General features: G+C 39.5%; 1 protein-coding gene across 1 annotated transcript; it reads left to right on the top strand.

The window, feature by feature from the left end:
- Nucleotides 1-581: 581 nt before the first annotated feature.
- Nucleotides 582-14,904, top strand: BTF3L4 (basic transcription factor 3 like 4). The gene is made up of 6 exons (XM_034778456.1): nucleotides 582-732; nucleotides 2,681-2,744; nucleotides 3,694-3,807; nucleotides 6,274-6,475; nucleotides 9,177-9,236; nucleotides 10,247-14,904. The coding sequence occupies exons 2-6, from the start codon at nucleotides 2,691-2,693 to the stop codon at nucleotides 10,291-10,293; spliced, it is 477 nt and encodes a 158-aa protein (XP_034634347.1). The 5' UTR covers nucleotides 582-732; nucleotides 2,681-2,690; the 3' UTR covers nucleotides 10,294-14,904.
- The last annotated feature ends 12,709 nt before the right edge of the window (nucleotides 14,905-27,613 follow it).

Raw genomic sequence — 27,613 nt, 5'->3', positions numbered from 1 at the left:
CTGTGGGATTTTCCAAGAGTTATTACATTTAAAAAACCTGCTTCTTAAAGTCTGCCTTACTGTACAAATCCTGACCAGCCAGCCTCTAAAACCCGGAATCCTGAGAACTATCCCAACATGCTGCTAACTCCGGACAATTGGCGACTGGAATCTTCTTGGGACACACTACACCGGTCTGTGCAACCCTGATCTCACTGGTACTGTCCCATTTTGCAAACACCACGGCTTTTGTTTTTTGCAAAAAAAAAAAACCCCAAACCAAACAAATCCAGCACCTCAGAGAAAGCAATTTCCTTGCCTGCTGCGCCGCAAAAATAGACCAATTCCCTCCTCCACCCTACATGGTCCGTGATAGAATACAGTACATGGGACTAAGGCAGAGCCCAGCAACAAGTTCCACCCCCGTCTCCTCCGACGGAGACTACAGCTCCCAGAATGCACTACCTCGACCTGGTTCTAGAATCCCTGTACGTGCATTGCATGCTGGGACTTGTAGTTTCCCCCTGCAGAGTGGGTGCGCAAAGCGAAAGGGAAGAAGAGGGAGCTACCTACAACTTTCCATGTTATGCAAATAACTCGGTGTCCCTTCCAATCGGAGGTGAGTGGGCGGGGCCCAGGGTCCCGTGGTCCGCGGCCTCCTTTCTCTGTGCCCCTCTCGTCTCCTTCCCTGCCTGGCGTGGCCGCCATCTTCTTCTCGCCGCGTGTTGGCTGCGGAGGGGTTGCCGGACTCAGGTGAGAACTTTCTATTTCCTCCCCTCCTCCACCTTTTCTCCATTCCCCCGTCTCCGCACCGGACCCTCCCACCCCCCCCTTCTCTCCGCGGCGCGGCCCGGCTCGGCTCGCACGGGGGGAGGAGCAGTCGGTGCCGTGAGGGGCATGGGCCTGCCCGCTGCCTGAAGGGAGCTCGGCTTGTTCTGCGGAGCCTTTCCCCCTCCCCTCAGGGCTGGTCATGGGGGGCGCCCCAGGGGCAGGGACCTTTCCCTCCCTTAGAGCTGGATGTGGGAGAGGGGGTCTTCTCCCCGACCGTAGACCCCATCGGCGCCAGGGTTGGCTATTGGGAGGGCCGCCTCCTTTCCAAGGCATGGACCCACTGGCTATGGTGTGGGGAGGGGGGGCTGCTCCCCTTGGCTATAATCACTTCCCACCTCCCCTGTGCTGGATTGTGTCCCCTTCTTCTTTTCAGGGGCATACACCCCTTCCCTCCAGGCCTCTGGGGCAATTAATATTGTGGGGATCTCTTCTGCACACACACCCCCCCCACTGAAAATGATTGGGAATTCCCTCCTGTAGAAAACGAACATCTTTCTCCCACCTTCTTTTCTAGGGCTGGATTTGGGGGGAGGGGGCTATCTCAGGACACGTCCATTATAGGGCCTCCTTCCTGTTAATGTATTTGGAGGCGCTGGAATCCCTTCCCCTCATAAGAGTACCACCTGAGGCTAGCATCTGCCTTTCTTTGCCAGTATGGAAGTTGTGAGGGGTTTCTTTCTTATCTCCCTACTAAACAGTGAAACATTAATGACTTCCCGGGGCAGACCAGCTAAATGACTCCCCAAATTACTGTATACAGAAGGTGTTGGGTGCTTTCCCCTTCTGATTATGGTAGTTTTGGTTTTAAGAAAAAACAGTAATCCTGTTTTATGCAGTGAACGCTTTAACTTCATAATGGATGAGTTGAATATCATAGCTCTTTATTATGTGAAGGGTGTTGTGAGACAATGGTATTTGCATAGCCTGAATACCTAATAAAATGTATTCATTCAAAAATGTAGTGAGATATTATTGAACTCTTTGAGATTAATCAGGGGAATGGCAACGAAAGCTTACATTTGAAAGCAGTCTTATGAAAGACTTCCTTTTCCAATGTCACCTTGCCATTTTTACTTTAATAAAGTGCAGTAGTTTTAGAAATGACTGTTGTGAAATGTGTGCTGTTTTAGAAAGTAAATTGAGTTGCTTGTCATTCAGCTGTATTATAAGTTTATTGGAGTTAATGTGGGGGGACGGACAAATAGACTGATAGGATGGCAAATTAATATTTAAGTTAGGATAATAAGTTAAATGTGACTTCGAATTTCCTGGCTTCTGTCAGTTTGTATCAGAATGCCATTCCTTCTGCTAACATATATTTTCTGGTGCATGCTATGTCATTTAGATCAGGGGTTCTCAACCTTTTTCTTTCTGACACCCTCTTCCACCCCCCAGCATGCTATAAAAACTCCACAGCCTTCCTGTTCCACAACAACTTTTTTTCTGCATATCCAGTAGATTAAAAGCCAGAGCTGGCATTAGGGGTAGCAAGCAGGGCAATTGCCTGGAACCACAGGGGGCCCGCAAAGCTAAGTTGTTCAAGCTTTGGCTTCAGCCCCAGGCCCCAGTGAGTTGAACACCAGCCCTACTCTGTTTTATTTTGGCAGACCTCCCTGAAACCTGCTCCTGGTTGAGAACCACTGAGTTAGATGATATGCCTTACATGTAGTATTGTCTTTAGCTCTTGTTATCATAAGCAACAAAAACATTTGCTATTATTTTAAAGGACATTACTATGAACTTGAACATCTATAATTTACTGTTAAAATATTTTTAAATAAAGGCAGTGTCATATAAAAATTGAGCTGATTTGTGTAATAAACTTAAAATTTAACATCATGCTAATATGGTCGGCATACTTATTCTTCAGACACAGCATCATGAATCAAGAAAAGTTAGCCAAGCTTCAAGCTCAGGTCCGAATAGGCGGAAAGGTAAGAGGAAAACAACATTACATTCAGAGAGAGACCTGCCATATTTTATTTTCATTGTATATTTTATGGGTCTGAAATAATACTGCTGTTATGATCAGGATCATAGCATGTTGGAGCCTGAAAAGTATTTTTCTTTAAATCCAAAACAATTGGTTGCCAATATATGGATATTTTATTTGGTGACTTCATCTTTTAAATATACATCAGTTTAACGTCTAAGTGTAGAAGGGTGTTTGTGTTTGTAGAAGCTTGTAGCATATAAACTTAATTAAATATGAAAAATACACTTGCCATATTTGTAAGATTTTCTTAAATTTAAGATATTGATTAATTATCTTTCTGGTAAAATGAACTTTGTGCCTTTCTTAAAATAACTTTTGGAAAATAAGGAAGAGAACATCTTGAGAGAGGGTGAAAAAAAGAAGGAAAATGTAAATGTTTCCTCTTATTGAGAACTTGCTGTAAACCACTTTGAGTTGTAAATAAGCCAGTGTAAATCTTGTACACTGAACTATTTGAAACCCTTTGAAATCTCTTATACCGAAACCCTTAAAAAACCCTAGAAACAAACTTGTCCAGGTAAAGCCTAACATACTAAAATTTTAAAAAGGGTAAACTGAAAAGAACTTCAGGTCATGGGATTTCTCTATACTCTTGAGAGAATGAGAGATGAAGCATGCTGGGGTAGTATGATTTTAAATTTGTGGAATAGTGTATCTTTTTGGAGAGAATTGTTCAGCTCTGTATCATTTGCTGTGAACTTCAGAAAACTGGGCCAGGTTGTCAACCCAGACTTGATAATTATCAGAGCAGCTTTGACAATGTAAGTGCAGTACTCAGCAACTCCTTTTTGTTTAAATTAGTTAGTTGATATTATGGTACATGTGACTGCAATGTCAGATTTTCAGAGTTGCTGACTTATGTTTCTTGCATTGTCTGACTTTTTCAGGGTACAGCTCGCAGAAAGAAGAAGGTGGTGCACAGGACAGCGACAGCTGATGACAAAAAACTTCAGAGTTCACTCAAAAAATTAGCAGTAAATAATATTGCTGGAATTGAAGAGGTATAGTGGTATAATAAATTAATTGCCTTGTCTATATCGTTCAGTTTAAAAATGACAGCTGGCTAGATGTTGAAATGCTAAGAAAAGTTGGGTCTGATTCTCATCTCACATAGTGTAACTCCCTGACTTCAGTGAAGTTACTCCTGATTTACATAATTGGTGTAAATGATAACGGAATTTGCACCCTAATTACTTTAAGCTATTGGTATTGGAAACTGGCTGGTTGCCTGTGTTGCCTATAGCTTTGAACGGCTGAAAAGCAAAATCTACTCATATGATTTTTTTTCTTAGTAAAATTGGTTTGTCTGAATTTGATTACAGTTAAACTTTTCTGACTCTTAAAGTTACATGGTAAGCAAAACAGCGTTCCTCATGCTGTACAAAACGTAAAGGAGAAACATAATGTGGACCTCTTTCTAGATTGCAAGACTTGACTACTGTTGTGTTACATGGAAACAAACTGAATTGATTAACAATCACCTGGAGCAGATTTTTTTAAAACATTTTCAAAGACACTAAATACTTGCTCTCTACATATAAGTTATGATCTCAGTTAGCAGGATCTGGCCCAACTAGACAGTAATGGAACCTCTTCAATGTTTTTAGAATATCTTATTTAAAAATACAAATTTGACAGGAACATCAGAGTTATTTTAACATTGACCTTCCTGAGAAAGTTGACCTTCCCATGTGCCATTGTGTACAAATGAAGAGAATGCTGAGATAATATGTAGAGAGAAGTGACCATAAATTAAATGTTGTTGCAGTATTTGCCTGAAGAAATAGGCAAATACTATTTTCACAAATGTGATTAATTTAAAATTTTGCATTGTGTATGTGGAGGCCTGCTCCTTCAAGAGTCCTAGTGCCTCCCATAGAGTGACTATGAATTATCCTAATTTTCTTTGACTGTTTGAGCACCATTAGTGTGCTCTGTGCTGTACAAAACTCAAAGATAGACACAGTCCTTCCTTCCCTTTACCCAGAGCTTAAAATCTTAATGCACAGACAAAACTCTTCAGATACAAACGGTTCTGGGAAACTGAAGGGATGATATCTGGACGCTGCTAGCTTCCATTTTAATGACTAGGCCCTCACTCCTGAAAGTTGTTCCACTTGGCCAAACCCACATTGACTTTAGAGGGCTCTATCTGTGCAGGACAGCTTGCAAGATTGAGGCGTGGGTGTGTAAGAGCACTTATCAATGAGGTGGGTTAAGAATTGTGAACTGTTTAAGTAAGAATGATCCCATGCACACTGAGATCTGAAACAGGTTCCAGACATAAAGGACATCATGCAACTTTGAGACTGTTGACTAAAAACAGGTTTAGAGTCTAATTCTAAATTATTTTAAATTAATCTTCATTGTGTAGGAACATTCCCTAGGCTCTCAAATCTTCAGTATTTGTTTTTAATCTTAGTCTCTGCCTTTTCCCCATAACATCTCGGTTAAAAACAAATTGAATGGCTATAATAAAACAAAAAAAAACACAATGTTATAAATATGCTGCAATTGACTATGCTTATCAGGACTTTTTCTTTCCTTTTCTTATTTGAAATAAAGACATTTCCAAAACACTTATTCTTTCTCAGTTTCAGAAAAAAATACCCTTCATGTTCTTTCCTTCTCCATCTAGTTTAAAACAAAACCCAGATATAGTGTTCCTCTTTAGAGGCAGAAATGGACTAGTGGTCCATCTAGTCACAGTGGCTAGTTCCAGATGATTTAGAAGCAAGTGAAAATCTTCATCATACCTAAGGTCAAGATCTCAACATGCAGAGGAACATCGGTGTGATTGTGTGGGCATAGAGGTCTGTGCCGGCAGAATTGGGGCCTAAGGATCCCGTGATGTGCATGGGTGGATCCCTGCACTCTCATGGATTCCTTTTGACTTCAGTAGGACTTTGTGCAGGTATAGGGGTTCATCTATGTGGATCGTATTGCAGTATTTGGGCCTATGTTTTCAAGTATTTACCATGGAAGTAGAAGACGCTCTTATTTTTCCCTCTGATCTCTTTCCAGATGGTAATTGGCTTATGCTCTGGAGCATGATGATTTATATAAATTGTTGTCCTTGGCAGGTCACTTTTTAACCAAAACAATTAATTTAACTGTATGATAACACAATAGAACACAGTAATCCATTGCTTGCTCACGTGCTTATCTGAATACTAGTTTCATAAAGGAACTTCAGCTCTCAAATTTTGCATTTCCATTCAATGTGCATGTCCTTCTGCTATAAATCTATATTCCATTTCCATACAGATTTGGCTAATTACAATCTTTTTATTCATTTTTTTACTCTCTAAGAATTGTAGAGACTTTTCTAAATTCTCTAAATATAGACTTGAATATTTAAAAATGTTAATATAAACAATGTTGTTTTGCTGCATTTGTACAGACAAAACTATTAGAGTATATTAGTGAAATGCATGAAATGTACTAATTGTTCTGTATTTAAATAGGTGAATATGATAAAAGATGATGGAACAGTTATTCATTTCAACAACCCCAAGGTTCAAGCTTCCCTTTCCGCTAACACTTTTGCAATTACTGGTCATGCAGAGGCTAAACCGATCACAGAAATGCTCCCGGGAATCTTAAGCCAGCTTGGTGCTGACAGTTTAACAAGTCTCAGGAAGTTAGCTGAACAGTTCCCAAGACAAGGTGGGTGTCCCTATTTGGATCGTCTTATTGAAGATTTTAAAAAAGTTGTATCGCCTTTCGGAAAAGGTTTGGGGTAAAATTTTCCAAAGTGCCAGTGTGATGTAGACCCTCTGGAAAACTTTATACTTGCCTAATACTTTGTGTTTTACTAATCCAGATAAATCACCAAAACTATTTTCACAGTAAACTTCACTTGTTCTTAATGAGAGATGACTTTCTCATGCAATACAGTTTTCTTCTATATTAATTATACTACTTTTCCTAACATCTTAACTAGCACAGAGTGTCTGAAACTAAATACACCTCTACCCCGATATAACGCTGTCCTTGGGAGCCAAAAAATCTTACCATGTTATAGGTGAAACCTCGTTATATCGAACTTGCTTTGATCCACTGGAGCGCGCAGCCCCGCCCTCCTGGAGCACTGCTTTACCACGTTATATCCGAATTCGTGTTGTATCGGGGTAGAGGTGCATCACTGCATTAGACTTAATGCTTTCTACTTTATGATATGAGTAGGCACCTTAAATCCCCCTTAACTATAACATTGTGATAATTAGCTTTCCATGTATTTTCTGTTTGGCTTGCTGATAGGTGTTGGATTTTTATCAATTCCAAAACCACTTTCTATTCTCATCAATATCACCATGATATAAACTGTTCTGCTCTTCACTTAATATTGCTATCCACTTAACAGTATTGTAGTAATGTAATGAAAGGCCTGTTTTCTGTCTGTTTCAAGACTCCATTACGTAGGCCCAGCTATGAAAAAAAGGAACATTTTTTCAGTTACAAGTTAGGCATGTTTGTCAGTTGTACTGTGTTTTAAAATACCTTGCAATATTGAGTATATGGTTTCATGACTTGATGAAGCATGTCTTCTATTTTCAGGAATATAGATTGAAATATAAGAAAGGTAGATTGATATAAATTATTATTTCTAAACTGAAACTTTTAACTTGATAGAAATTTCTGCAAGAGTTAAGTAACTTTTATAGGCAGAATAAAAGGTTAGTGATGGCTATACAGATAAAATGCTCGTGCCATAAAATCTGTTGAGGAAGATGCATATTATAACAGTTGGAATAAACTAGTTAATTGATACTTTTAAACATCTTTGATAACACTACATTTTAATATTGAACACTTATTGTAGTGAGATGTTTACCTAAAATGCTGCTTTAAATACATAAAACGAACAGTAATTCAAGGTTCACCTGGATATAGGAGTCAGTTTCTTCTGTTAAGGAATTCATTTTGAAGTAATCATAGTGTTATATAAAATGTTTTCCCCCTCTAAATCCATAATGGGTGCAGTCCTCACCACCTCTTCTCCCGTTTTCCTTGAAAGAGCAGCCATACACTTTAAACTTATTCTCAAATCGTTAAAAAATTAAACTAAATTATGTTTTTCCTTTTTTTCATTGCACATATTTAATGTCCCAGTGTCTCATTACTTTGTAAAACCTTTAGAACTGTGATAACACTGGTAACAGTTTAAAGGCTTTGTCTTACTGAAAGATATACAGTACTTGATGCAGTCTGTATTGTAGCATCACAATGGACTACTGGAAGGGGTACGTGTGGCGGAGGGGGCAGGAACTGGTGTTTTGAATTTAACATTCTATTGGGGGGAATGCTCTTTGAATCCTGTTAATTTTGAACTTGCTTTACAATTGCTAGGCTATCAACTTTCTTAGGAAAAAGAGGTGGAAATGGGGAGTCACTTTTTCAATAGTGTATATTTTTTCATCAGCTCTGATTAAAATATTGGAGGCTTAAGCTTTAAAAACAGAGACTGAGCATGCACAGTAGTTAGTTTAACTTTGTGCACAATGCTATTGTCTGTATTGTTGTAAACTCCCATATTGGAGTTTATAGTTTTTCATTTCATGTTGTGTATTGATGAAACTAGAGTCCTTACTGCCACACTCATTCAAATAGAGAGAAATCCAATTCTTAATTTCAAAAAAAATTTATTTATACTTTTAAAAAATATTTTTGAACAAGCTCTAAAGGAAGCATAAAAATATATAGATGTAAAATGGAACTAGGTAATACCTACTACTTTTTTTAAGGGCCAACAAATTTACCCATCCACAAGAGAACCAAGACAATTTAAATGTATATTTTAATTTTCTTATTTTCCCTATGTTTTAGAAGAGCCAAGAGTTCAATTCAAGACAGAAACACCAAATAATTTTCTGTTACTAGTAGCCATAAAAAAAAAAAAATCCAATTTGTCTAAATTTCAAATGGAGACATGAGCCCATTCTGATAACTTAAAAATCCTTGCGACCAGTCCCCATTTAGTACACTTCTTAAGATGTTACAGAATTCCTGTGAGTAGCAGGAAAGAAAACTGGCAAGAAGGAATTGTTCTATTCTGTAGTTTTTCGCACTTTTGACTAGATTTGACAGGTATGCTCTATGTCAAGGGCTCCAGTACTCTTAAAGCTGTAGTTTTATTTAAATAGAACTTACAGGGGAATGATAGGTTTCTTATGGACCCCTGAATGGGAATGCTGTACTTTTCAGAATGTTCTCGCCTTACAGTAGTAACCTCCAAGAGAAATCAGAAGATAGCCACTTCCTGTTTTAACCTATAAGTTATGGCTTTTGTTTTGTGAGAGAGTAGTATTGTATAAATGGGACTAACTGTTGTGTTAAAACATATACTTACTACAAAACTTTTTTATAGTGTTGGATAGCAAAGCAACAAAATCTGAAGACATTGATGAAGAAGATGATGATGTCCCCGGTAGGTTTACTAGCTCATTCTATTTCTTCAATTTGAGATTATTAGTTACTATTCTGATATATATTTAGATTTGTGCGGTTATATTTCTCTTGCATTTAGAGAGGCAGTTTGGTATAGTGGACTGATCATGGAACTGAGATAAGGAACTCCTGAATTGCAGATTTCACACTAACTTATCGTGTGGTCTTGGGCAAATCACTTAACCTATCTGTGTCTTACCATCTGTAAAATAAGGATAAATACTATAGGGGGTTGGGAGGATTAGCTATTTAATATTTGTACAGTGGCTTCAGGATGCAAAATGCTATATGAATTTTAAGTAGTAATCATTGGATCATTTTTTCAGATCAGACTGTTTAAATGCATGCTCATTTCTGTAATAGGAGATACTAAGCTCCCCCTGCTGTCAGGTTCTGAAAATTCTCTTAAAAATAAAATCTTGAACTGGGAACTTATAGCCACGTGCCATTGTTTTTAGCCTTGTTCTTTTGGGTAAATTCTTGGAAACTATTAATTTGTGTTTTTAACACAATGATCTTCTCTATTCATCAGTGTAGTTTATTTTCTAAGGCAATAAAGAGATAGGAGACTGAAATTCGATCTCGAGTTGACATGCTCTGTGACCTTGAGGGTCTGTAGGTCTATTCTAAAGTTTCTACCCAACTTCACATCTAAATCCTAATTTTAAAATGTGCTAAGCACTCACCAGTCCAAGTGAAGTCAGCAAGAGCGCCTCTGAAAATGAGATCTAGGCATCTTATGTTGAGCATCCAAAGTTAGTGGATGTTTTAGAAATTTAGATCTTAACCTTCCTGTGCCTCAAGTTCTTCATTTTTGCAAATGATACCTCTTTTGCAAAGTCCTTTGAAATCTCTAGGTGAAAAGCACTATGTAATCATTAAATATAATTAATAACTATTTGGTATCTTAGGTAAAGTTATAGTTTCTTTAAAAAATATGAAGACAGCGTTATTGGGGAAATGACTATTAAATATTTCCATCTCTTTCAGATCTCGTAGAAAACTTTGATGAAGCATCAAAGAATGAAGCGAATTAAATCATTAATAGTTCTGGAAGCTGGCATGGACTAGATTTAAGAAATCAGCTATGTGGTTCCAAAGTTTTACAGAAACAGAGAACATCACCTGTTAATAGTTCAGTAATATAAATATTTTGTATTTTAATTATGCTGTTTGTTCAGCATTTTCTGTCAGTTGATTTTGCATTTTGCACTTACTCCCAGGATCTACTTTTTCGGTCAAAAAATAAGAAATGTCAGTGCAGTTTGAGGGTGTGTGCATGTGCATATGTGTATGGTGTGGGTGTACATATAGTGGAGAACAAATTGGAGAACAGTTCTATTTAACCTTCCCTTTGCCCTCAGAAGTAGAAGTAAAACAAATCTTTACAGTTGTTATTTTTTATTTCCACCAAATAGTGCACAGAAAGTGGTGAAAAGTGAAAGTCTTACGTGTCCACATTTCATTAATTCAAGGCATTCTGCCATTAAGACTTGGGTTTAATTTGCTGTGTTAATTATTGTACTTGCCAATATATATCTCTTCCATGTTGAAAATGTTCACATGCTATTTGCTATCAACCTCATGTTGATTCCAAATGATACCAAAGACAGGATATTTACAGCCTGTTTGGTATGGTAACATTTTTAAAAATCAGACCTAGAAGAGTTTGCTTATTTTTCTTTTTAAAATTCCTTTTTCCCTCGGTTCCTCCTTTAACTTTAGCCAATTCTATCAGCCTTCATTTCGAGTCCCTTATTATAGAACTGATGTTTGTTCAACCCATTTCACATAGACTAAGCAGTATGTTCTCCTCTTGATTATGTGGGTGTACTTCCCAGGAATATTACTTGCTAATTTTAAGAGGAGATTAGTTCTCTCTACCATCCAGAAGAGCTAGGTTGAGTCAGTTCTTGAACTTGGACATCCAGTTGGTAACAATTCGGTGCATTAGTTTTGCACAATAACATACTGTTGCTTAAAGGAGCTTGTTTGAGCTGTTCCAGTGCCATAACTGCAGCTACTAGGAGCTGACAAGGCACTGTCATTCTCCAGGGCACTAGAAATTAAGAGTGTCTTGCGAATGATATTTAATGTGAGAGAGAGGTCATTGATCATATTGCTGTAGCTTCCTGCTGGACAGTTTGTGCAATGACTCTGAAGGGATTTTTTTGGCCTATCTGACTTTGCCTATAACCTACCTCTAGGTTTGGTATCATGGCTATCGTAGCTTATTAAAAACCACAAACCTTCTGTAGGCATGCAGAGGACTTTGGAGGTATCACTGGTATACTGCAGTATTTTCTGAACCTTCCTTCAAGATGCGCAGTGTGAATCCCTTTGTCAGAGGCTCTTTGAAGGTGCTTGATGTAACTTGCATTACAACATAGTTGGCATCACTGTTAACCTGTGTCAAAGGCAGCTGTGGCTTAGGAAAGCCATTTTTCTCTACATCTATCATCTTAACTATAGCTTAATTCTGAGACATATCAGCTTTCTACGTAGGTTCATACACTAGATAACTGTAAAATACAAGGCTATCAGTACATGAGAGTTCTAGTGACATCAACGTGAACTGCAAAAGCAGAGCTCTTGTGGTTTGTCCTCTGGACTCAATTTATTTTATAGACTTGTTCAGTTTTCCTGTTATATTTTATATAATACATGGATCTTACTACAAAATAAAACAACAATACAAAAGAGGAAATGTTCCCTCTTGTGTGTCATTTCCTTCTCCCAGTAGTACCTGTTGAGGAACGTGTTGATGCAGCTGCTGCTTTAAATAGCATTACATTCATTGTCATGTTGCATTTGATAACTAACAGGAAAGCTTATTGGATTGGGATAGATCCTGCAATACTTTGAGAAAGCCCTTAGGATTCTCACCTTCTCCACCCCTTTTCCCATTCGGACTAGATGGGACTCCCTTCACTCTCATGGCTACTCCAACCTTCTGCAGATTGTTGCTCTTGGTTAATGAAAATCTCTTATTCTTTCACACACATACAAGCTGAGCGAACTGCCCTTCCAATGCCTCTTCTGGCCCAGTGAGCAAAGAAAGGAGACTGGGAAACAACCTTTCAGTTTTGCAGAGCACTTCCACTAGTTAAGTGGCATGAATGAAGAACATTTAAAAGTTGCAACTGCACTGACTTTACAGATATCTGGCATATTTTTTCACTACCAATCATTTAGTTATTGAAAATCCACATATTGTAGTATAAAGCATTGATTTCTGTAATAGCAAGTGTGGTTAAAAAATATTTGGAAGAGTAAAAACAGTAAGAATCTGGGGTAAAAATGATTTGGTAAGTTTGTAATCAGACTTACTGATTCATGCGCAAAAGAGAATCTTTTTGATTTTTTGCTATTTGGTCATTGTAACCATCATTGCTTACCAATGTTTGGAAACCAGAAAACTATATGGGCTATGTAAACACATTATTTTTCTTTTTTTTACTGTATCCAAAAACTGTTGACCACTTTTGATTTGCTGCTGAAATGCTAGAGCTTATAGAAATCCATTAAACTGATTTTAATTGAAAATAACTCACCAAGGCTCTTGTGGAAAATAGCTAGTGTTCCTTTATATATAGCTAGGAAGTGACTGGAACAACTTTTGTGCACACAGACAGGGGTATAGAAAATTGAGTGTGTGTAGTATAAAGGCGCCTAATTTTGAGATGTATGAATACTACATTAAAGGTGCCAGGTGTGTGGTTTTCTTTACACTATGGGATCCAGTGTATCCATTTGGAGCGCTGAGGATTTCCTATTTACAACTCATTTCAGTGGTCCATTCTGAAGGATGACTACACGGGACTATTTAAGAACCCTGTCATTACTTCCCTTGAGCAAGACATTATTGTTGAATTACCTGATGCCCCTTTTCTTTCCTTGCTTAGGCAGACTACAGCACCTGCTAATCTAGATTGCACAAGCCAATATGTTAACTTAGTTCTCTGCTGGGAGCGAGTTACATGGTTGTGGCGTCCAACTCTTGAGAACTCCTGTGCTCATGAATCTTCTGCTTCTGGATGAGAGTTGTGTTGTTGCAGTGAACATAGCTGTAAAAGGTCATGGTTGGGGAGGGAAAGTTGATCTTGAATTGGACTCTGTATTCATGGGATGCTAGGGCAGAGTTTGAAGCATTGGGTTATGTGCACGTGGTGACCTGAGATGCTCTGTAGATGGGCTGTTGTAGTTTATACCAGCTGAAGCTGTATCAGGGGTGAGGCTTTACTCTTAGATATAAAGTGAAATAATCAAGCTGGAGATTGTAAGTGGGTGTTTCACTGTTGCTAAATCTGCCCAATAAGGTATGCAATCTTCTGGCCCGCCAAAGATGGAAGTGGCCAATTTTTCATTGCTGTGGCTGTTTGGTTGTCAAGTAGCATCTAAATGGATCTGAAGGCTACAAACTGATGTAACAATCTGTGGGCAGATGCCCTTAGTTTTGGGGGATGTTAAAGAGGAGGCAAGTCCTTGACATCACTCTCCACTTCCCTCCAGCATCATTTCCATTTTGCCTCAGTTCAGCTTTATCCCACTGTTCTCGGCTGGTCTTTAAGAAAACTGGGAGGTTGTGTTGTTTACTTTTTGACCTTTCCTAACAAATGTCTGTCTACAAGGAAGATAGAGATGCTTCCTTCGCTATACTGGGTCTTGAAATAAAGCATCAAGTCATAAAATTACCAAGCTTCAATGAATATATTTCTGTAACAAAATATACAACTGAAGAAAGTTGGCCTCAAATTTTCTTTAAAAAACAATTGTAAATGTAGTTTGTGCTGAAGGAGCTCCTGTTAGAACAAGTAATTTGGCTCTTGCCACACATACTTTCCATTTGTAATTATAATTGTTCATTTGAATTAGCATAAAATACCATTTAGCTTTTCACGGGTTCTTTTTAGATATTGGAACCCCGTCAGTACCTGGCCCAAGCCGGGGAAGCTAATGATCCAACCAGTAGACCAAATTCGGTAATGAATCCTAGTCTCATCACAGTCGAATCCTGTGGCACATTGCGTGTAAGCATTTTAAAAAAAACAACAACACACACACACACATCTGCACGTGAGGCATAGCATTTCACAATATAAGCATTTCAATGAGGGCAGTTATCCGCCATATAACAGATTTCATTGCTGTCCAAAATGTTACAAAAGGGTGGTTCTTCAATTATTTTTTTAACCAAAAAAACTCCCTTATGCTGTTGACCTTTGGTCCCCACTGCCTTTAAAAGATTATATAGTTAATGTTATGCTGTCCAAAATATTCCTTCTCTTTGAAATTAGACTCAATCTAGTCATCTTAATTTTATTTTACTTTTAAACCATAAAAATTGAAATTCAGTTGGCAAGATTCTGATTTTTAAAGCTGCAAAAACCAAAGAAATTCTGGTTTAAGGCTGAATCTGTATATTCAGGGGCTTAATTGTACTGAAAGGTAGGCAAAATGTTCTTTCCAAAGTCTTGTCTCCTGCCTCAAGATTACCTTCAGGACACTTGAATGAGAAGAAAAGGGCATTAATATAAAATGAAGAATTGGAGATGACAATCATCTTTTAAATAATCACCGAAGAACTGAATATTAAAATCAGGATGAACATGGAGAAGTTGCCAGGCCATGCAAAAAAAAAAAAAAAATCACTATATATGTGATGGCATGTAAAGTAATATACATAAAGGCCAAGTTACAGTCAGCAATGAGAAGAGGTGAATTTGGCATTCTTGTTTTGTGATGGTAACAATGAGGCTTTTATCATGTATAGAATGAGGGAGTGAAAAAGATGTAAGTACCAACACTCTTAGCTGTACATTCAATTGATACGAAATAGGTAATCTTAAATATACAGTAATCACTGAAAAATTAATGAATGGGGATTGACAGATTCAAGGGAAGAGAAGTTCTAAACTTACAATAAGATACAATAGTATCTTAGGATTTCATGTGCATAAATGTAAATGATAAATATTAAAAAACAAAACAAAACAAAAAAACCTATTTTACTAACTATCTAAAATTCCCAAAAGACCTATCTTAGGTTTATACTCTGCTTTGTTGGCTATTGAGTGCTCTGGGAACATCCTGAGGATTGGACAGATAAAACATTGGAATTTCATCTGATTTACTACTGAAAACTTTTTGAGATACATTATTAGTTTGCTACCCCTGAATTTGTATGCAATGGAAAGGAGTGTACACAGTCAGCAATACATACTATGGAATGTCTTGGATTTTCATAGCTAATCTACTCCATATTCAGCCTATTTTGTACAGAATGAGTGAGAGCTTCTATCACAGGCTTATTTAATTACCAGTATCCTGAAATTTTTCCCATGGCAAATAATACCAACCTTGATCTTGGTTTTTAATCCTAAGGGTCCAAACAATTACATGCTCTTCATTGTTTCGTACAAAAAGGTTACTGCACCTGGCCATTTCATGCTATTTAATACCATAGATAATTGAGAGACTTCTGGTTCCAGATTGGTGAGTAACCCTTCTAGCAATTGCAATAATGTGTGCTTTAGGAGAGAACTTTTTAACTGGCTTATGCATATCTTACCAGCTGTGATACTCTATTATGGTAAATAAAACTATGCATTAGTGAGGTTTCAAAATCCTGACCAATAAAGAAACAGTAAAACTCCAATCACATATGTGGTAATAGAATAGGCAGTGTTTGCTTGTGATTAGAGCATGAAACTAGAACTTGGGAGATCCAGGTTTTGTTTCTAACTTTGCCACTTGCTTTTTGTACATCTTTGACCAATTTACTTAACCTCTCTTTGTTAGTTTCTAGAGCTGTAAAATGGGGATAATGTACATTTTCATAAATTACTTTGAAATCATCAGAGACATAAGTGGTAAGTATTGGTACTGTTATTTTATTACCAATATCTTTGAGTAAGTAAGGGAATTTTGAAACCTCACAATGTAGTCTGTGCTTTTGAAAAAAAAAGTGGAATTTTGTCTGATAAATATTGTCAGCTAAATAAGGATTATCTTTTGGACAAAGTCTACATGATCACTAATGACGACTGACATTATATATGTTGGGCAAACTAAATGCATAATACACCTGATTTCAAAGAAATACAGAATGCATATACTGCTGTAACTAAAAATATAAAATATTTTAAATGCAATGAAAAATTGGAGTTGTATTTTGATTTTGTTACAATTGATTTTCAATTTTTCAATCTTAAGGTTATTTCTTAGTTTTGTCTCCTGAGGGTTCCTTCTTAATTGGTCCTATCTATTCGTAATATTCACTAGTTTTCCTGAAGATTTGGTTTGTAAATCAGAACATAGAGCTTAGAATGACATTTACTGGCATTTTATAAAAACTTTTTTTTTTAAATTCCTTGCTTTTGACATCTTTGTAAGTCTCTGCCATGCATCTTGAGAGGAATGTGGTCATCCCAAACTCATGATGACAAACTTTATTGCATTAGCTACATCAAATACAACATGAATTATATATGTCACTGAAAAATATGACTCTACAATTGAAGGACCATTTCACATGCTTTTCATCTTCTTTTGTAAGGTGCAGCAGTAACATTAACTACTTTAAAAGCATGCATTGGAAGCAATCAAAGTTCCATAGAACATTTTAAGTCCCCCTTCAACACAGCATATTCCTGGGCTCAATAACATATCTGATATTAAAGGAATACTACACTATATAGGAGATTAGAGTGTGACACGAAGATGATGTATTAAAATTAGAAAATAGACATGAGCCAAATCCGTATGCTGTTTGTAACAATGGACTAAATTCATTCCTGATATATCACCAGTGCAGGAAGTCTGTTACACCAGAGGTGAATCACTGTAACACCAATCTTCTAATTGGAGGAGGGTGGCTCTTGGTTCCTTTAGTCGTTGGGGAGCTCTGTCACCTTTGAAGGGCCAAGCGTAGGTGAAGCTGAAGTTCTCTATTACTGAAACTGGCTGGCTTCAGGCTGGCTCCCTTGTTATCGTTTGAAGATAGTGCTCTTGTTTTGTCTTAAACAAGTAAACAGACAGATGGCCCTGAGGAACAAGATTATACTAATTAAACAATCCTGCCTAACTAAATTCAAGGATGCAGAGCAGAAGCACATCATGACAATAGCCAGAACTAGTGATGACAACTGACAGAAATAATTGCTGAAACAGAAAAACTCTTAAGTATGTGCAACTTTCCCTTTAAGTAATGTATTTTTTCTCCTCAAACACCAGTTTTCAGAGACTGAAGTGCCTTGTGGATTTATAAAGAAACAATGGGGCAGTACTGCCCATCAACAGTTGGATAACCAAGGAGAGCAATCGAAAACAGATTCTTAGACAGGTCTTGCTGGTAGATCTGTGAGGTAATGTGGGCTACTGGTTAGAGCAGAGTACTGGGATACTGGATTCTATTTCTGACTGTGGCATCGATTCACTGTGTAAATTTGAGGGAAGTCTTGTAACCTCCATTGCCTTGGTTTTCCTTTTGTTTGTACAACTGGAGTTCCTACCTACCTGTCTCACTTGGGTGTACTGCTGGGGTCAGTTAATGTATAAATCACTATGAGATTTTTTGGGTGAAAGGTACTGTAGGAAGTGCAAATGTTATACAAGCTGTTTCAGTTCCACATGATAGTTAAACACAATCGTTTCAGAAACCAACGTCTTCTCAGTATTTATGCTAGAAGTCTATCTGTTTACAGCTTGTTACATAGAACCCTTTCCACTACACGTGATTCTGTCTTGGTACGTGATTATCTATTAGCCTCTCACACATGATGGAGGTACATGTCCCTCTGAACCTCATTTAAAGAGAATTCATTTATTATCCTAAACATAATTATATCCTGGGAGTAACAAGAAAATAACAAAACTAATGTAACTAATCAAGATCTATTCTAGGGCTTCCCAAACTTTGTGTCCCAACTTTGTCACACGGCTGCTCTGTTTCTTGCAACATCCTTGTGGATACTAGAGCAATTGCTTACATGGAAAAGTGATATTAGAAAGTATTTAATGTATTTCTAGTTTCTTTTTAATGCAATTTAGCATCTGGAGAAAAAGGAAGAGCCAGTGCCATGTGACCAGCTCTCCAGTGACCACCAGCAAGTGCTTCACAGGCTACAATCTGAGAACATCTGATCTATTCTAAAGACCATGTGTTAAGCTGCAAATGTCAAAATGTTGATAAACATAGGTAAGTGCAGGTTCGAGGCTTCCGGGGATTGGCAATGGAATAACGAGTCTTTTCAGTACAAGTCTTTGACTAGGACACTGTGCCTAAGGATTCCACAACTCGTTCTGCCTGGGTGGAGACGTGCACCCCATGCAGAGCATGTCGCAGAATTAGGACCTGTGTTGTTAGTCTCTATTATCATCTGATATTTGGCTGGTTACTGATGTGAAATTAATTGATGATTTCCATTCAGTAGGGAAGTGTTTGCGTTGCAATCGACATCCCTTTTGGCAGCCTGAGGAGAGAGGCCAATGAACACATGGAACTTGGAACCTGAATCTTATCCCTGTTGGTGCTCCCTACACATTTGAGGCATATTGGCTTGGCAGGACAGCACATGGAAGCTTGCGCTGCTGCCTACGCTGTACCTAGCCTATGCAGAAGGAAAGCACTTGCAGCTCTAGTGCTATCAGTCTGGCACCTTTCACAAGCATTACATTCACTCAATACCAAGACGGGGGAAAAAACATTAGAAACATAACAAATCAGGTCAAATACACTAACCTGCATTTTTAACCACTGTACTTTCTTTGAATGTTTAACAGATGTTATTTTTAAACAGCCATTTAAACCTGAGAGAAAGGTGATAAGATGCGAAGTAAAGGCAAGTTTGTGATGTGAAGGAGTTGCTCTGCTACATGTACGTGGAAAAAATGTATGCAATGTGTAATCCTTACTTCTGCATCCTTCTGATCCAAAAATGCACAGCACCCAGTGGTAGGTTTGCTTTGGAGGTACACATCATGCAAGCCAACAAAGATTCAGTATGAAAAAAGTGTCTGAAGCTATTAAAGTTTTGAACTGTCTCTAAATTGATGTTACATGAGCAGCACAATCCCAGAATTTACTCTGAAATTTTCGAAATATTTTTTAAAAGGCCCTACTTCAAATGAGTTTAAAATGGCGTTTAATTAATTTAAAAATACCCTTACATTGTGTACAGCTGTCTTTTTACCTATGAAAAACCATGGAAAAACCAAAGTGTATTTTCTGCTCAGTTTTAACAGCTCACATTGTTACTAACTATTCTACTCTGCTTTGTCTGAGAGTTATAATTATCAGTGCAAAAGAAAAAGCACCAGTAAAGAAACTTCTGCAGAAGCTCTTTCTAGAGAGAACAATTAGGGTTTTAAACAATATTTTTTTCTGAATAAGGATTCTGCTCCTTTGTGTATCTAATACGACCTGCTTCCTAAAAGTTGAATCCACAGGCTTGCAGATTTCCACTTACTGGTTATTTAGATGTTTTGTTTAAACTTGAATTCTGTTATGAGAATTTCATTGAAAAATGTCATATTAACTCCTCAGAAATTACTAGAGCTGAGCAAATAACTTGCAGCAAATAGTGTTCAAATTTCCATGCTTTTCTGTTTGCAAAGTTTTTCAAGCAGTCTGATTTTTCAGTTATTTGAAATGATATATCATCTGTGAATACAAAAATACCTTAATCTCCATTTATACTTCTGCCTTTTATCAGTTGTAGGGAACAATCCTGCATTGGCAGGATGTAATTATCTGCCCTTTCCATCTTTGAGTTCTTACAGTTTATCTAATTACTTTAAAATAATTTCACAATCCAACTTTTCCTCCCAATGTTTTGAAATGGGCTAAATTTTCCAGAAAATGTTTCAGCTATTATTTTCCATATAAAAGGAACATCAAGATTCTAATGGATAGATTCTAGCCATAACATTTCAAGTCCCACCTATCCCCACATAGTTAAGACTATGTTCAGAAAATAAATGAATAAACCCATTCTACTTGCACTTTAGGTAGCCTGTATTTTGCTGCTAGGGTAGATAGATTATAGAGGTGTTGCATAAAATTAAGCACAGTGGTGCCTGTAACAGGAAAGTGAATTTTCTACACGGGATAGTTTGTTCCTTGAAGCAGAGGCCATTCAGTGTAGATGCACCATAAACACCCTGGCTGCTGGCGTTTTTCCACTATGAAAGCAGGCCCTTTCCATAGTTTTAGCTGCATAAGCACTTTACAAGTTTTGCATTAAAATGTTTGACATTAATTAGAGCTAAACATCTTTTATTGTTTCCTTAATGGTTCAGAGTACCACAGCCAAGCATGTATCCTTGCTCCTGTGTCATGATTGCTTATCTCATCCTGCTTGCCTTCACTGTAAACAATGTTACTCACTGACCAAGAGGCAGAATAGTTGATTCTGGATTGAGTGATGATATGACATGCACTAATTATTTCAAACTGTTCGAGTCATTAGACTTACTATGACTTCCAATGGCCAGTCCTTGTCTGGCAAAGCAAAATCTTCCTTCAGTAACCAGTTTGGACTATTATCAATTCAGTGCCAGGCTTTTCTTGCCTTGAATAATCAAGGTGGTGATTAGTAGAGAAAGGTGAATAATCAAAACATATCCATAGACTCTTTGTTTGAAATGAACTTGCTTTGATTCTGTTTCTGACCTGTGTTTTGCTCATTGCAATAATTTTAGAAGTTTAAGTTTTACTGGTAAAAAGATTAACAGGCACCACATTTCATATTTACCTATTGGAGTGTTTGCAACAATTAAAGTGGAATAAACATTTTAAAAATGTCTGAATGATAACTCTGAGCAAATGGTGATCTACTGAGGCTGTCAGAGGGTTAGTGTTGCTTGGTGGATGTTGAGGCGATGTCTGGGTGAAGCTTCCCAAGTTTTAGTTCTCATGAGACCCTACAAAACCTACAGTATGTCCCTGCAATTTAGCAATGAATAAATAAGTCTGTGTCTTATAGAAGTAATTACATTTACCTAAAAAATGTCCTTTTGCTTATTAATCTGGTGCCTCTCTGTTCTGTTTTGCGAAGTCAAAACATCACCCCACAGCGAAAAAAAGAGATTTTTGCAGTGCTACCAAGTTTGTATGTGTAATAGTGACCCTGGCCTATGTACATATACTTGTGCCCACATGCACATGCTTTATAGTGAGTGGGGTTTGTCCACTTCATGCATCAAAACAAAACTGAAGTCCCTTGAGCTGGCAGCTATGACTCCTGAAGACTCTGTGTTCACTACCCTTGTTGACTATTTAATAAATGATAGTCTGTGCCTGCATATCTGTCTGGCTTTCTTGCATTCATATTTCATAGTGGAAGGGAGATAAGGACTGGAAAAAAAAATCACTGCATAAATACAGTTGCCCTTCCTGAGTTAGAGTGCCTCAGTACTAAGTCAGTTTTTTCTTTTGATCTTGCTGTGGCTTAGCATGTCCACATAGCATCACTGTTTTGTGGGTGCATCAGTGCATTCTGGGGCTCCAGAGTCACCTGGTTTATAGTGCTGAACACCACTCCTGGAGTCTGGAAATTAGGGGTACATTGAAGTGCAGAAAGAAGTTGGAAGCACTGGCTGAATCAAGGCAGCTGCAATTTTTGTGGCTTACATGCTATACTAGGGAGAAATTGCTGTAGACTAACAGAGTTCAGCCAGGCCTGAGCTCAAGTTCTGTTCCAAGAATTGCTACTAATGCCTGTAAAACTCCTAGGATGACGGTCATGTGAGGATACAAGACAGTGAATAGCTGCTGCAAACTCAAGGGTGATTTAATCAAGTTTGTTTCAATTCTTTTTCAGCTACTGTAGACAAGGCTAAAGGTTTTGTCCTCATAGAAATGGCATATTACCACCCTACAGGGAGAGGCTAACTTGATCCACCCAACACAAGCTCCCAGAGAAATGGAAATATGTGAAATCCTTTAACAGTCCCCATTTGGGAAATTCAGCTGAAGGTGTTTCTGATCTGTGCAATCTGAGTCCCTACACTTCACTGACCACCTGCTTCCCTTTCATTACTCATAATTCAGATTCACCATTCTCAATATCCTCTTATTAATTGTAAACACTTGCTCTCAACCTTGGATATCTGCTCTTACTCATACTAGACACTCTATTTATTATCTTCCTAATTTCTGCAGCCACTCCCCTGAACACTACGTGTATCATCACTCTGATTGTGCTGGTCTTGCAGCTGGCGTTACCTGTTGCCTTCAGTTCCACATTTAATTTTAATTCCCATTCCATTTCCTCTTCTGTTCCATGGCCCTCAAGTATCAAACCATCTTCTATACTCTCTCTGACAGCCAGAACTGCCTTACTGATGGATTTTCTGGATCATTTTATCATTATCCTTTTCCTCCTCAAGGCTGCTCACTGCCAAGGTAAAAACTTCCATGTTTTCATCAATGAAACAAACTCAAAAGTTCTTACTTATTTTTAATACAGTCTTTATTCAGGTAAAATGGAGCAAGGCCTCCAGGATTCTGTCCATTATGGTTTATTAGCGTTATCAATGTAATTGGCCCTTTGCAAACTATAAAGGGAGCCATTCCTTTGTCATCAGTTTCCTTCTTCTTACAGTTTTCTCCTTTCTGGATAGTTTTGGAAAGGTCCAAAGAACAAGACATTGAGGAATGGTTTGAGATTGGTTGTGTAGTCTTCATTTCTGTTTCTAGAGGGTAGCTTGATAGCATATTGGGGCATTTGTTTTGTGAGTTTCTCTCAAGGGTTGGTTCAAACAAGTGGTGTCCTTGTCTTCTCCCCCTCATCCTCCCTCCCCCGAGTAATTATTCTTCCACCCTCTCTTACAATTTTATTTATATATTTTTTAAATTTTCTTTATAAAAATACACTATCGGTGAGAACAGGTTGATTGGGACAAGGCATGAGGGTGCATGGGGCAGGCTGCTAGGTTAGAGGAAGGACAGTGACATGGAAGGTGGGGGGAGAGGGGTTGCAGTGATAAGATAGAAACAGCAGGCACCATGAAGTTCCCCCACATGGGCTGTGTGAGAAGCAGAGATAGTAGCAGTAGCTAGGAGTGGAGAGGAAGGGGGCCTGGGAATAGCTCTGAGGTGATGGCACCATAAAGTGGCTGAGGTGAGTGGAACAGTAACAGGCGGGGTGACTAGAAGAAGCCTCTATTTGGTATAGGAGGTAAGGGAACTGGGGACTCAGGAAGGAAAGGAGACTGCCCCATTCTCCTCCTTCCCATCCAGTATCCCTTTCTCCACTGCTGCCTTCTCTGATGTCTGCCTCATGTCTCATTGGACAATGGGAAGTAGTCTTAGGACTGAGCAGCTCTAAAGCCTTGCTTCAGACCCATGAGGCACAGCATGGGCTCAGCTCAGCCATCCCACACTCATTATGTGATGTATATTAGAGGAGTGAAGAGCAAGCATGGGCACATCTCTCTCTCTCTCTCTCTCTCTCTCCTGACCTGTGGAGGCCCTTTCCAAACAAAGTGATCTGTGACCACATGTTCGGTAACCACTCAGAACCATCCCTATTTTCCCCGATCCCAACCTCTAGTCATAAATTATGTAATTAAACTGCCAGTTGGTTAAGCTTACCTCAGCATCCCTCCACCTTAGCAGGTCTATCTAAGGCACTCTTCAGAGTCTGTGTGTACTACTCTGGAGTTAGATGGATGGCTTGTTTTTGAACCTGATCACCTTACCTCTATGGATCTCCATACTGGCCTGGGGAAAGGGCTTCAGAACTGAACAGCGGCCTCATGAACAGGAGTACAGAATACCAACACTGGTCTTTTGCCCTTTCTGATTGTCTGTTTTAAGTAGACACTGAGGTAAAACCTCAGGCCCAAAAAATGTTTTTGTCATATGAATGTGTCCCACAGAGAGCAATATAAATGAATAACTGCCTCCTTGGCAAGTTTATGATGTAGGGTGTTTCATGTCAGCACTACTGACTGCCTTACTTTTCAGAGTATTAAAATGTGTGTTCTGTTTGCAGCTTGACTGTTGATAATTAGAAAGCAGCTTCACCGTGATCCATAAACAATACAGGCTGTAGGCAAACTAGTGTTTTAACCTTATGATAACAACTAGCTGAAGGCCAGTCATAAGGCAGGATGTAATCAAGTCAAGTGCTAGTTGTGGCATTTCAAGCACTATTTCTACATTTCAATCATAACTTGTCCAGTGAATGCATGTTGTTGTACATATGCTTCCCCTTCCCTTCCCCGCCCCTCCCACTACCTTTTTAAGAGTTATTTTCAGATTATAGTAATTGTAAGAAAATAAAAAAGCACCTGTTCCTGACAGAGGTGGAAATGGAATCAACAACAGTTTCCCCTTGCTAAACACATCTTCATGGATTTGTGACGGCAACGTGTGTTATGGTAAATTGTGTGGTGTGAACAAACTGTCTTTCCTCTAAGAGATGGCCAAGACCTGTTGCTCATCGATTCAGTGACCCCCGTGGCCAGGTGGACAGTACAGTTGGCTATCTGATAAATTATTTGAAAAAACAAAGCCATTTTTGATGCCTGCAGAACAAATGTCAAATTTGTTTCTGGAGCTACTTCAGTGGAATTACACTTTGGATTTGGTCCCATGTATATTTTACTAATGAAGGACATGCTGATATCAGTTCAGTGACAGGGACATCTGCAACTCAATCATCATTTTACCCCATACATAACAATCTTTGAAATGTAGTGTTGAAGTGAACCTTAAGAAGTTATCAACTCCAGCCTCTTGGGCTGAGGCAGGACCAAGTAATCCTAAACCATCCCTGAGAGATGTTTGTCCAACCTGTTCTTAAAAACCTCCAATGATGAGGATTCCACAGCCTCCCTTGGAAGCCTATTTCAGAGCTTAACTACCCTGAGAGTTAGAAAGATTTTCTTAATAGCTAATTTAAATCTCCCTTGCTGCAGATTAAGCCCATTACTACTAGTCGTACCTTCAGTGGGCATGGAGAACATCTGATCACCATCCTCTTTATAACAGCCCTTTACATATTTGAAGACTATCTGGTCCCCCCAAGTCTTTTTCCCCCCTCAAAATTAAAGATGCCCAGTTTATTTAATCTTTCCTCATAGGTCAGGTTTTTCCTAAACCTTTCATCTTTTTGTTGCTTTCCTCTGAACTTTTTCCAATTTATTCACATTTTTCCTAAAATGTGATGCCCAGAATTGGATGTAGTCCTCCACGGCTGAGTAGAGCAGGACAATTAACTCCCGTGCCTTATACGTGACACTCCTGTTAATGCTCTCCAGAATGATATTAGCCTTTTTCACAACTGTATCACATTGTTGCCTCATATTCAATTTGTGATCCACTATACACCCCCCCACACACCCCGCAAGTTCTTCAAGTCATGGTCCCTATATGTATTCCAAACATGGGTGTGCATGTGTACCATGCGCTGGAGCCAGAAGGTTTCTGTAGCAGTGTCTGTTCATAGAATCATAGAATATCAGGGTTGGAAAGAACCTCAGGAGGTCATCTAGTCCAACCCCCTGCTCAAAGCAGGACCAATCCCCAACTAAATCATCCCAGCCAGGGCTCTGTCAAGCCTGACCTTAAAAACCTCTAAGGAAGGAGATTCCACCACCTCCCTAGGTAACCCATTCCAGTGCTTCACCACCCTCCTAATGAAAAAGTTTTTCCTAATATCCAACCTAAACCTCCCCCACTGCAACTTGAGACCATTACTCCCTGTTCTGTCATCTGCTACTACTGAGAACAGTCTAGATCAGAGGTGGGCAAACTACGTCCCTCGGGCCACATCCGGCCTGCGGGACTGTCCTGCCCAGCCCCCAAGCTCCTGGGCCGGGAGGCTACCCTGGCCCCTCCCCTGCTGTTCCCCTTCCCCTGCAGGCTCAACTCACTCGCTCCACTGCTGGTGCAATGCTCTGGGCGGCGGGGCTGTGAGCTCCTGGGGCAGCGCAGCTGCAGAGCCGGGCCTGACCCAATCTGTGCTGCATGGTGGCGGCGGCAGCAGTGTGGCTGGCTCCAGCCGGGCGGCATGGCTGTAGCACTGCCAGCCACCGGCGCTCCAGGCAACGTGGTAAGGGGGCAAAAGGGGTTGGATAGAGGGCAGGGGAGTTTGGGGTAGTGGGCAGGGGGCGGGGGTGTGGATAGGGGTCAGGGCGGTCGGGGAGGAACGGGGTTGAATGGCGGCAGGGGTCCTGGGTAGGGCCGTCAGGAATGAGAGGAGGGGTTGGATGGGGTGGTGGGAGTGCGGGGGCAGTCAGGGGACAGGGAGTGGGGGTGTGTGGATGGGGCAGGAGTCTTGGGGGGGCAAATAGAAGGTGGGGGCTGGGCCAAGACCCCTCCCCTAACCGGCCCTCCATACAATTTACAAAACCCAATGCGGCCCTCAGGCCAAAAAGTTTGCCCGCACCTGGTCTAGATCCATCCTCTTTGGAACCCTCTTTCAGGTAGTTGAAAGCAACTATCAAATCCCCCCTCATTCTTCTCTTCTGCAGACTAAATAATCCCAGTTCCCTTAGCCTCTCCTCATAAGTCATGTGCTCCGGCCCGTTAATCATTTTTGTTGCCCTCCGCTGGACTCTTTCTAATTTTTCCACATCCTTCTTGTAGTGTGGGGCCCAAAACTGGACCCAGTACTCCAGATGAGGCCTCACCAAGGTCGCATAGAGGGGAATGATCACATCACTCGATCTGCTGGCAATGCTCCTACTTATATAGCCCCAAATGCTGTTAGACTTCTTGCAACAAGGGCACACTGTTGACTCATATCTAGCTTCTCGTCCACTGTAACCCTTAGGTCCTTTTCTGCAGAACTGCTACCTAGCCACTCAATCCCTAGTCTGTAGCAGTTCATGGGATTTTTCCATCCTAAGTGCAGGACTCTGCACTTGTCCTTGTTGAACCTCATCAGATTTCTATTGGCCCAATACTCTAATTTGTCTAGGTTCCTCTGTATCCTATCCCTACCCTCCAGCGTATTTACCACTCCTCCCAGTTTAGTGTAATCTGCAAACTTGCTGAGGGTGCAATCCATGCCATCCTCCAGATTATTAATGAAGATTTTGAACAAAACCGGCCACAGGACCAACCCTTGGGGCACTCCGCTTGATACCGGCTGCCAACTAGACATGGAGCCATTGATCACTACCCGTTGAGCCCAATGATCTAGCCAGCTTTCTGTCCAGCTTCTAGTCCATTCATCCAGCCCATACTTCTTTAACTTGCTGGGAAGAATACTGTGGGAGACCGTATCAAAAGCTTTGCTAAAGTCAAGGAATAACACGTCCACTGCTTTCCCCTCATCCACAGAGCCAGTTATCTTCTAGCTTCCTGCGGGAGGTCCAGAACACTATCCAGGACCTCCC

This window comes from Trachemys scripta, chromosome 8 (assembly GCF_013100865.1).
Source record: "Trachemys scripta elegans isolate TJP31775 chromosome 8, CAS_Tse_1.0, whole genome shotgun sequence".
In the NCBI taxonomy this organism is placed as follows: domain Eukaryota; kingdom Metazoa; phylum Chordata; order Testudines; family Emydidae; genus Trachemys; species Trachemys scripta.
Note: the sequence above shows the minus strand (reverse complement) of the source record. Positions and strands in the feature narration are given on the sequence as shown.